At 33.4% G+C, this 12,649-nt stretch overlaps 1 protein-coding gene across 1 annotated transcript in view; it reads right to left on the bottom strand.

Annotated features, from left to right (window-relative positions):
• Positions 1-12,649, bottom strand: part of CSMD1 (CUB and Sushi multiple domains 1) — a 1,163,462-nt gene that overhangs the window by 310,616 nt on the left and 840,197 nt on the right. Inside the window, exon 11 of the mRNA XM_061460659.1 lies at positions 1,761-1,864. Coding sequence (XP_061316643.1) covers positions 1,761-1,864 — 104 coding nt within the window. The remainder of the gene's footprint in view (positions 1-1,760; positions 1,865-12,649) is intronic.

Below are 12,649 nucleotides of genomic sequence, written 5' to 3'. Positions count from 1 at the left end.
ATTTATCATTTACTTTCTCAAACAATTTTCAGGGTAACGCTAATGTGTAAACTATTGCAACCAAAAGGCAGATAAATTTAATTGCATAGACCTATGTACTGTAATCCTAAGCGATGGGCTATAGAGTAATAAGGATAAAACAGTTACTGTTTTAATACAAAAATCATACTGAAGGAAGGGCTAGAAGTACTCCACCTCTAGTGAAAAAAGTATAATAGTGCCAGAAATGCCAATGATAGATTCTGAAAGGGGTATCTGATACATACATCTTCCAAATATTATTAAAGTGAAAAATAGTTACAGGAGGTGACATGATTATGGGGGCCTGCCTTCTTAAGATAGCAAAAATAGGAATTAATATGAGCTAAGACTATTTTAGTTGTTTTTTTGTTTTTTTTTTTTTCTTGTTTTTTTTTTAAATTTTAAGCAGTTTGGAAAATAAATGAGGAATATATAGTCAAAGGCTAAATTCTTTCAAATAGAAAGGAAATCTGATAAATTATTTGATATGCACTTTTGAAAAGGCAAACTTTGATATTTGAATACTTAGATTGTAACAAACATCCTTGGAAAGTGGTTCAAGGCCAAGTTGGATGGAGCTTTGAGAAACCAACCTGGTCTAGGGGAAGGAATCCTTGCCCATAGCAGGGAGCTTGGAACTAGATGATAATTAAGGCCCCTTCCAACTCAAACCATTAATTCATTCTGTGATTCTACGAAACAGAATGAACAATCTGGCGTACCAAATTTATTAAGTTCAAAAAACTTGACTTTGAAGGTGTTTTGGGATCCCTGTACGTAAAAATGAATCCTAGTACAAAAAGGGAAACTGCAAACCCTTTGATTAGTCACAAGTGGTTAAATTAACATCCCCAGAAAGGTTCTTGCAGTATTTAACTGCTCTGCAAAATACAAGAAAAATAAGCACAGATGTTGAAACTCTCATTTCCAGTTCATGTGTCTTCTCATTCACTTAAAGTCTAAGCTCTTAAACCAGGATTTTTTTTTCTTATTTTATTTTCTTAGAATCATAGAATAGTTAGGGTTGGAAAGGACCTTAAGATCACTTAGTTCCAACCCCCCTGCCATATTTTCTTTTTCAGGAAATAGACTCAGAACATGGAATTCAATCCACTCAATAGCAGCTACTTGCTATGACAACACAAGAAACACACACATCCTGCAAATAATCTAATCATTTGCCAGTCTTAGCTTTTAACACAAAGTAAACTAGGGGAGTTCTACATACTCTGATACCATTGTTCAGAAAGTAGCTATTAACAAATATCATACATCCATAAACAAAAGTGTTTAATGAAGTTATTGTGCTCATATTTGTTCATCCAAAAATATCCTAATTAGTTTAAAATAAATTCTGTGGGTGTTAAGTGCACTCATTTGTTACAATTATGCAACAAACATTTCAATGATTTATATGAATTAGAAGACCTCTACATTATAAAATGGGGATGGATTCTTTTTATCAAGTATGTTCAATACTGCCTTTATCCAGCAGATTTCTATGACTGATCTCAGCTTTCTGCAGTTTTTAGTTAGACATAAAAACCTATAGAGATGCTATTAATGATCTGGAGTGAATTTTGTAATGAACAATTTTCTTGAATAGTACTTGAATTTTAAGCTAACATTATATGAACAAAACGCATACATTAAAATTAAAAAGCAAACTAAATATCTCATGACCCAGAAAAAGCATGTAACAACAAATTGTAAGGAAAAAAATGAAATTCTGTACTTACACATACAACACTGTCCTGGTATCACCAACTTTCCCAGCATCTCCAACAGTAAGAGTATCATAGCCTCTTTCCAGTTCAAACTCTTCAAAAGCAAGCTTTATGACCTATTGAAATTGAATAAGTCAGTTATAGAAAAACATACCCACAGGTTATTTGATCTATTCTAGTCCTAAATTATTTTTTAAGCAAAATTATGAAGCACTCATTCATGATTTCATCTAGTCTTATTTGATTTGAGAAAGACGTATCGAAAAAGCAGAAGTGGAAAAACTTATTTTTTTATACCAAGAGGGAAGTCTTTGCCACATATATACTGAAAATCCCAATCACTTCTAACTGGTCACAACTATACTTATTAATGAAAACATTTTATAGACAGCATTTTTTTATTATGTTAGTTATTTAAAAATTAAATAACCTATTACTACAAGTAAATGAAATTAAAACCTTCTTGTCTGTTGCATTATTGAAAAAAAAAATGGCAGGTATGAACTATCAATTGATAAGAATTGGTAGTGGAGGAGGCTGGTGCACAGAAATACAAAAGCAAAAAATTTCCTTGTATAAACTACTAACACTAAACTATGATTTCAATCAATGTCCAATAATGAATTACCCAGAAATTTAAAAATCCCTAAGAATTGTTTGAAAAAGTATTTCTAATTTACTGAAACCGTAGTTTTAGCACAAAAGAACACTTCTAAAACAAGCACTTTTTTTAGAGTTCTGTACTGGGGAGAAGTGGTTGCAGGTTATATTTATGTATACATACATACACAGTACCTTTTCATAATTTGAAACCATGATTTCTGCAGACAATTTGATATAGAAGTAGAAAGAGTCAAAGTGATTATCCGCAAAATTATTCATTTTACCATTATACTAAATTTTGCAGATACCCCTGGGGAGACTTTCACACAACTTCAGCCATAGAATGAAAATGCAATTGATGTTTTTTTTCTATTTTGTGGCCAAAACCAATATTTGGGTCAGATTTGGTCATTCTACATCAGCCATATTATGCTACTATTTTGGCAGCAACAGCTGAAAAGCAATGGTTTCCATCCACTTATTCCTATGTGATCAAGGTAGAATTAATCTCATTCAAATTTTAGCCCTGTAGAAAGGCAGCATGCAAGCTAAGCTTGTTGCTTAAACTTTCTCAATATTAAAAAGAAAGCCAGCACATCTCAATTCTCTGGGTTGGAAGGGAAAGTCTACTTCTATAAACTTCAGGAAGGAATTTAAACAACTAGAGCAGATGAGGAACTATGTTGCTCCAGTTTCTAACCCAGATAATAGCTTGTTTTTGATAAAATATACATTGATCTAAGATAATATATTGCCTCTTGCTATAAATTCAGGCCTTGCTTTTCAAATCTTCATACCTTCTACCCTTCTTACCATACCCCTGCTATTTGCATGTTTATGTATTTAAAAGTATGCTAAAATTAACTCCAGGTCTAAGACACCTCGTATGTTTTAAAGTGCAGTTAATATTTACTGTCCTTAAAAGGTAAAAAAGAAGGAGGTTTAAAGAAAAGATAAACTGTCTTAGGATATCAATAGCTATGAAAAAAATATGAACACAAATATATATATATAGTTTTCGACAGCAGGTCAGAGGTTTGTATTATGATCTAATACAGGTCCTTCACATCATATTTTGCAGACCTGCCAAATTTTGAGATAAAGTATACTGCATTATCTACGTTACGTTTCCATAATCACAAGAGTTTCGGGCAATATGCTGTAGATAAGTAATACACATTTCCATCTGCTCCTGATGTACCTTCTAGTATTACTAGATTATAACAGTGGTTAACACACAAAAATTCAATAGAAAATCAAAACTAATGAAACCAAATAAAATCAAGAAAAATATGTAGAAGCATAAAAGCATAGTTGTTTCTGGCAATACAAATAACTATACATGTAAGACTTAATGAAGCTTTTCTTTTATGTGGGGAGGAAATCTCAGAATACTCCGTGAGAAAATGCGGTAATGTATTATTTAAATATGTTCCATTTGGTTAGAATCACAATCTCTTTCACATTACAATTTAAAAACAAATGTAAATGTTCACTTGTTTAATAATAAAATAACTTACAAAAAAAGTAATTGTATATAAACCATCAATGAAAGAATTAAAGGCCTAGTTAAGCATACAGGAAATGTCACAAGAAAAGCTTCTTTTGGGGAAATAAAATTGTGTGAGGAAATATTAGACACTATTAAACTAAGATCCTGTTATTTTCACTTCCACACTGTTATTCTGTGCTAACACATAAAATGTGCAGTATAGACATTCAAGTGGTTGAGAGTGAAGAGATCTAACATAAATTCCTTTAATTTGATTCACAAAACCTGAATTTTTCCATGTAAAAATTAAGCACCCAGTCTAGTAATGACTCCTCCTACAGTCAGTGAACAGGAAATGGCACCCAGGACACACCTCACATGAATGTGGGCCAGACTCTCCTTTCCAATGACTATGGGGGGAGTTCAGACATCTGTGGCAGACTAATGCTTACATAGGTATACCTAGATAAAATTAGTTGCTCTGTAATAAAGCTCTGAATCATCAGAGGAATCATCATGAGGAAGAATTGTTTGTTGGTTTATTTTTGAGAAAGACCATTAAGACACATTTTGTATAGGTATGTATATAGCATAGGAAAAACTTATAAGAATTGACCTAATATCAGCAAGAATATACCTGTGTGTGATTAAATACTAATTTATATACTGGTGAAGAAAAGCAGCTCCAAGATGCTTCTCCAGATTTAATGTTACTTTGAAATTGCACCATCCCCCCCCCCCCCCCCCCCCCCTCCCCCAGTAATGCTAATCTGATAATCAACATTAAATATGCCTACTCTGAACTGATCAAAATAAAAAAAATAAATAATTAATTTCCATTACGGAAAACTTGAAACACAAAAATTACTTCCAAACCTATCATATTTGTTTCTGGATGATCAACTATACTTCTTACAGAAGAATGATCCTGTTTGCTTTATGAAATGAGCTAGACAAAATTCCCTTATAAGCAATTCAAAATTATTACTTATGATTAGACAAATAGACTGTGAAAACAAAAAGCTTAAAAATGTGAGACACCTAAGGTGGTACCTATATGGAAGCTCTGCAAGCAAATTGTCCAGCACAATTATTCGTTCCTTCAAAGTGTTTTCCTTTATCCTAGCCACTCACACATTTTATATTTGTGCTGGCATTGCTATGTCAAGTAATGGGGAAAGAAAGCACCAGATCTGTACTAACAGAAATTTCTGTATGGGCATTCTTCCTGAAAGAAGCAGTTTCTGCAGAAACATAGCAATGCGACATTTCCAAAATGTCTAGGTGTATATGTTCTTCTCATTACTAAGACCTATGTTATTCTTTCTTAAATATGTTAGAAAGTTATTTGTTCAATATAATAAATACAAAGTAAAAAGTGAAAGCAGTAAATTTTAAGACGTGAGAAGAGAGCTACCAGTACAATGTCTCCTATATTTATAAGAAGATCAAGTGAACAATTTCAAAAAAGCACCCCTGTGCTAACAGAAATGTATCTTACAAAAACAAATAAACAAGAAAGAAATAAGAAGCAGAGCCTCTTTGAAGGATCTTCTCTTACAGATCAGAAAATGAAGTGAGACAGTTTGTTACCTCAGTAAAACTACAGTAAAATATATGAAGAATAAGGAAACAGAATTGAGGATCCTTAATCTGAAGTTTTAAAATCATAAATAGAAAATGTGCTCATTATAAGGACTTTTGACGAAAGCTGCTTACAACTGTTGCAGGTTGCTCCATTTCATTGACATATTAGCTTCAAATATAATAGCATTTTTCTGCTTTGCATCCTCTTTGTGCTGCTCTAGAATTTGAAAGTAAGATGATCATGCAAATTTTTTTAACTCTGTCATTTCTTATACAGACACCTCATGCTCAAAGGGACATGCAAGTGAAAGAAGCCATTGTTACAGGCACAAATATGGAAATATTGCTATAGTCTTTTAGATAAATTAAAAAAAAAAAAAAAATCTTGAAGAAACGAGCCAGATGCTTAAACCAGAGCTTTAAACCACATTTTTGAGCACTTATTTCACTTAAAGCACATGTTGCAGAAGCAATATCAAAAAGTGATGCTTCCCTAGACCACTCCCCATTCAGTGATATGCCCTGAAGTCTTAAAAGTCCCTGTGACTATGCCCAAAATCCAGAGGAAGAGGAAATGTAGGCATAGATTGTTGTCTACAAACAGCAATAAAAATAAGCAACTCTCACTCACAAATCTTATGGAGGATAAAATTTGAAACTACAGACATCTCTTTTTCACCAACTCAAAAAGCTACAAGAATAACCATATCAAATTGTTGTGATCAGAGGATAATCAGTATTTTTAGGTAAAAGTTATAAATACAGAGGAATGCCTTATAGAAATATGACGACAATACTGTGCCCATGGCAACAGTAAGCATGAAGAAAATATATATAGGAAAATTTTCTGAAATATGAGGGAGTTTTTTAAACAAAACTAAAGACATTTTCTGCAAAGATTCTTTAAGTAAGGCACTTCCCTTTTTCTTATCAGTATCATACAAATACAGAACATTTTAAAATAACAGGAACAATGAAAATACAGTTCTTAAGCATCTCTTTTTGCAAGAATGTAAATTTTAACTGAGTTTCAGTTCACTTACAACACCAATGATGAAGAAAAAAAAAATAACAACTAAAAAAAAACATCAGAGGAAACAATTAAATGGTAAGTTTATTAAATAACATACTGGGAACTTTACAACATTTTAGGTGGTCACAGAAGAGATGTGTGATACTTAATGTTCCCTATAGAGCTATGTGTCTTGCTAGCCACTCAACATTTGCTGTACTTACTTCCTGATATGCCAGTAACTGAAGAAGAAACCTAAGGAGCTAACATACCTGCAACGAGAGTGGTGTCTTAATTATAACCTGAATTCAATTCCCTATAACCATCATCCTTGTGAACATGGTCCAATAGATAGTGTGAACCTGGTGACTTCCTGTACTGGTTTTGGCTAATTTTCTTCATAGCAGCTTGTATGGATCTGTGTCTTGGATTTGTGATGAAAACAGTGTTGATAATTCAGGGATGTTTAAGTATTCCCAAACAGTGCTTGTACACTATCCAGACTTTCTCTGTTTCTCACACCGCCCCACCAGCAGGTAGGCTGGGGGTGCACAAGAAGTTGGGAGGGGACACAGCTGGAACAGCTAAACCCAAAGGATCAAAGTGATATCCCATGCCATATGGCATCATGATCAGCAATTAAAAAGCTAGGGGAAAAAGGAGGAAGGAGGGACATTCAGAATGTTGGCATTTGTCTTCTCCAGTAACCGTTAGGCACAGTGAAGCCCCACTGTTGTGGAGCTGGCTGAACACCTGCCTGCTTATGGGACGTGGTGAATGAATTCCTTGATTTGCTTTGCTTGTTTGTGCCACTTTTGCTTTACCTATTGAACTGGCTTTATCTCAACCCACAAATTTTCTTATCAGTGCCCATCACCTATACTTCCCTCTACAGGCCTTTCCACCTTTACTCACATTCAAAGTTAAAAGTCAAGAAAAAAAAAGAAAAAGAAGGTTGGGGCGTCTTGTTTGTTTGTTGTTTCGCTGGGGTTTTCTGTATGTGGTTGTTGTTGGTTTTGTTTGGTTTTGGTGTTTTTTTGACTTTTCTATTTCAATTACTGACTGTGGAATGTTGGAGATTTTTTTGTTGTTATTACAACAGTTTACCCAGTTTTGGGCTTGTATGCAATACAAGTGGAGAATGGGATTTATATTAATTACTATTTAAATATATATTTGAGAAAAAGGTGGGGTTTTTTACATTAAGTGGACACAGAATATTTCACATTTCTTCTAAAAAGCATTTAAAAGATTCATCTACAAGAGCCAAGAACTGTATAATTAAAAGAGAAGATGGATTCAAAATCATAAACAATTTAACAGTAGACTAATTGTGATTATAATTTCAAACATGTACTGAACTGACACATTATTAATCAATGTAAGAAAGGAAGAGTGAAAATTCTGACCTTGAAAACATATTATCAGGTTGAAAGTGTATTTATACTTACATAAAACATGATTTGTTTATTTATTTTCACAGTTCTGCCTAATATCCCTCAGACTGGCCCAAGCTATACCAAGTGTCTGATGACATTCCTAAGATACTATACACAGCAAAAAATTAAGTCCACCAGCTGTACCTGAAGGCTTACATGAAATGTGTCCAAATATAAATCATGGGTATATATAACTGTGGTGGTGCAAACTGACTTTTCTTTCCTGTAACCCTGTGCAAGTGACAATGGCCAGTTGAGGTTGTAATGGATGAGTCTGGTTGTGACTGCTACATCCAGCTCAAGACAGGGGGGAGACAGACAACACCACAATAACCAAAGGCTTATTTGAGCAATGTGCCCATGTAACCACAATGCTAGTCAAGGTGTCCGTCAAACCAATTCTGGAAGACACTAACATCTATAGTCAGTATGCAAATACAACTATGTGTCAATCATCTTGCTCCATCAACAGCTCTCCTGCATGGCAGCAAGCTGAATATCAGATACTCAGTAAGTGAACTGGAGTAAGAGCACTGAAACCTTGAAATCCTAGCCAAGTGATATGAAGGACTGATTGTGCATATATAATCCTTTAGACATAAACCACTGAACAAGTCTGGGACTAAGTCTGGACCCAAGTGCACCTGAACTCCCCTATGAGAAGCAGTTTAGAATGCAAGGGGTCCCTTCTGAACCCTGTGACTCAATGGGCAGGTCTCCATAACAGTTTTGTCTGACCCTGTACCATATGCAGTAAATAATCAAGTGTACCTCACCACCAAATCTTGTTAAAACACTGTTATGTTTACCATTGAACAGTCTTTTATCAATAAAGTATACTACTGCTTCTCTCTTGCAAGTGAAATGCATGACTCCATCTATGACATTAGTGTCACTCATGGCAAATTTTGCATCCAGATAATAAAATTTTTAGCAAGAGCTTACAAAGTTAGATATAAAATGCTTTCCAATTATAATCTACTGTTTTCCAGATAATAAAGATGGTTCAGCATTATCTTAACCTATTAAAGGAAATAAAAAAAATTTATTCATGCACATTTTCATCCTGCCAAAGAATCTGCTTGACATTCAATGAAGACATCTTGGATATTACAAACAACATCTGTAAAACTGTTACCACTTTAGAAATCATAAATTGTTTTTAGAGTACCTAATGACTAATTTTCCTCTTAAGTGAAATGATAGAGTAGCTGATACTCAAGATTGGATTTTATAAAGGAAAAGGCAGCAAAACATTATTTTTCTCATATCCCTTTATGAAACAAGTTATTACTTTTGACTCAAAGCCATTATAGGATAAACCATTAATCACAGCAGGATTGTTCATAATTTGGCACAGATACAGCTATAATTAAAAAGATGCTAAATGAGTAGCTCATAACTTACAAGGTGAAATGATCTGTCTTGAAAGAGAAAAAAGTTTAGGCCAAAAGGGGCCTATTCTGCAAAATTCCTCCAGCTTTTGTTGACTGACAGCAAATTTACTGAAAACACTTGGGTTTCTTATTTCAAAGAAACGTTAAAGGCTTTTCATACTACCATTATCCAACAATTTCAGTTACATGAAAAGCAATTATAAAAAGAAATTTGCTTACTTTTCAATATTGGCATTATGATTTATATCTCTCATTGTCAATAACTTACTTTCCTTTTATCCCCCACTAAGGACTTGAAAATGAACCTAGTATCCACACCTGGGGGAAAATAAATAAAGATCAAAAGCAAATAGCAGTAATAATAAATCAGATAATAGTAATAATATAAAATAGCAGGTGCTGATGTTGTTAAAAAAGAATAGTATAATCACAATTTTTTTTTTTAAATAACCCTTAATTTCAAATCCAACAGTTTGTTTTACAATGAGCAGCGGCAGCTGCTTGTCCTAGGTAGACATTGCTCAGGGAAGCAAACATAGATTGTCTTTTCTCCCATCACTTTGTATTATTTGGGTTGCCTAAAATACAGCTCTGTAGTCTCTAAATTGAATGTATTTGGTGTACCCATCATAGTCATTCCTCAGCAAGTTAGTTAAGGCTGAATAAATTGAGATCATTAAAAGAAAATGAAAGCAATAATCTTAACAAAATCAGGGTTTTTTTTTAATGTAGTAAAGGTTAGTAATTAATTTTATACTGAACTTAGAACAGTCCTACAAGGAAGAACTTTCTCATAATGTGTGTGCATATAATATACATAATATCTAATGCTATCTATAATAACTATAATAATTACATACATATAATAAAAAAGACTGGAAGCTACAGTTAGGAAAAAAACCTACAGAATTAACTGCAAAAACTAGAATAACACAATTCTTGTTACTATGAAGTGCCATTTTTACTGGTAGGTCAACTATGTAAAACATATAAATAATTGTGTATATAAGTAAATTATTGCTTATTACATCCACAGTATGAGAATGAAAAAAATTATTAAACAGTTTTGTTTCTTGTGTAGAGGAAGACACGCACAAAAAACCCCTCAAAACTATGATTTCAGAGTTAACAGAACTGCCACAATCTGTTAGATAAGAAGCTCGTTGCCAAGTTCTTCAGCAATAGTGTCTACAGATCATGCCAAGTTTCAGTTTGTCATCATAAAGATTAAGTCATTTTCCTTCTTCTCTTTTTGGTTTATATATATGCAAGTATGTTGCCATTTCTAAATACAGAGTAGTATAATGCATTAAAAGTTAATTTTTAATTCAAATACCAAAGGCCAGTGAATGCTTCACAAATTTAGGTGGGCCATATTTTAATGAGTTATTGATCTGCTTGATTTAATTATGAAAGAGAAAATGAAAAAATAATAAAAAAGTAGAACTGCCAGAGGAAACAAACAATCATTCACATGCTCACACTCAAGAAATGGAATTTGTAACTTTTGGACAATTTCAAATATAATTTTCTGATACAGTAGCATGTTCTTCTATTCCTCATTTTCTGTCAAAGAAAAATGCCAAATATATGGCTCTCATTTTTTTGCTCCTGCTGCTGCTCCAATTGTCAGGATATCAGTAGAAAACAACGATGGAAATATAAGCTTTGTAGAAACAACAAAAAAACCTATTTTTTTTCTTTTGACAGAACAATGGAAAAGGCAGCAAGAAGAGTGAATTCATTACTATCTTACCTTGCCATGCATGAGAAATAATTCCAAATGTGCTTATATCTTTGGAGAGCTTTTTCAAAACAGTTTAAGCACTTTTGCTAAAATGGGGAGTAGTACCTGGTTGTGGAATAGACACATTAATGATAAAAATTAAACTAACTAATTTGCAGTTCAAAATAAGGTCTAAAAATATTGTTCTTTAAATTTGAAAATGAAAAGCTCCTAGTTAGCATTTGTTAAAAGCAAGTTATATATAAACTAAGATTACATGAATGAGCAAATAAGAGCTCCAATTTAAGTAAGGGCTGAAGGTTTTACTTGTTAACTGAGCACATGAGATTTCTCTGGCCTCAGAAATTCAAGCAGGAGAAACATACTTTATTTACCCTGTTTGACTGTTGTCTTTTTTTCTACAGTGCTTAAAAAATAGGTTGATTCTACGAATTAATCCAAAATGCAGATATGGCTTGACAGACCACAAGAAGTAAAAGGCTACTTGAAGAAATTGTTACATATCAAAGACACACATCCATTTACACAAACACAGACTGCTCTCTAGACAGAGCTCTGCATAGGAATTTGGAGAGTTAAATTTCAGGTCTGCTATTATCATGTAGTACGTCAGGCAATTCATGTCAGGTCCTTGGAATTTACATACTTAGCAGTTTAATTTCTCAACAGTTTTCAGATATTTTAATTCTTCTTACTTAACTTCACAGAAAACATGAGTAAAATATGACCAACATTAAAACTTCAGAAAAGTTAGTTATTAAAAAAAATCTAATTAATTTTGTGTCCCGATTCAAGCATAATTATACAAGATACTCTGATGGAGTTCATATAAATTTGCAATGACATGTTGGCCAGCGGAATATCCAGCAGATAACAGTAACAAAATAGTAAAGCAGTACTTGAGTTCATGACCTTAAACAAAAATTCATTATGGGAAATCAATCTCCTTATAAGCAAACTAAGTACCTTTAACTCCAATGTTACTTTTGGCTGAACATGTTGGGTGAGGCCTGTGTTTGGTGTGTTCAATTGCTATGAAACTTATTTTAAAGACAGCTTCTTTCAATACTAACAGTCTGTCAACAGTAGCAAAAAGTTCCATAAGCATCTGTTTTCTCTGAGATATAGAGTACTTCAGGTTGTTTGTTTCTTGTCATTACAGCAAAACAGTTCCAAGGACACAAACTATTTCATTTAGAAGGGTGATGGATCTTGGCATCATACTGCATTATGCAACCAGGCAACTGAAGTGAATACTGAAAAAGCTCCAGAGGTAAAGGGAGTTGTCTAAATATTTATAGAAGTAAATGCCTCAAAAAACTGCATCCGTGGAATTGATTTGCTAGAAAGTATACAATCTTAGAGTTCAACTACTGTTTAATGCAATTCAGAATAGTAAATGGAAAGGTCTGAGCATATTCAGCCAAGTTAGAAACTCTGATAAAGCACATATGTAACTGCGCTCATGAAGGATCATATATATGGAAAAAGAACTTCAAGAGCAAAAGCAAACAGTTATGTCAGGATATAATGTATCCTTCTTTGGGCTAAATTCAGATGCCCCCGCTCTGATATTTTCATCTCTGATCCTTTTTGCATCAAAAGGAGCGTGAACAGCAGGTCG

The sequence above is a fragment of the Pezoporus flaviventris genome, unplaced genomic scaffold, assembly GCF_033815535.1.
Source record: "Pezoporus flaviventris isolate CSIRO_AGI_PZ_B2104156 unplaced genomic scaffold, CSIRO_AGI_Pfla_v1 ptg000031l, whole genome shotgun sequence".
In the NCBI taxonomy this organism is placed as follows: Eukaryota; Metazoa; Chordata; class Aves; order Psittaciformes; family Psittacidae; genus Pezoporus; species Pezoporus flaviventris.
The sequence above is the reverse complement of the archived record's forward strand: the minus strand, read 5'-3'. Positions and strand labels throughout refer to the sequence as shown.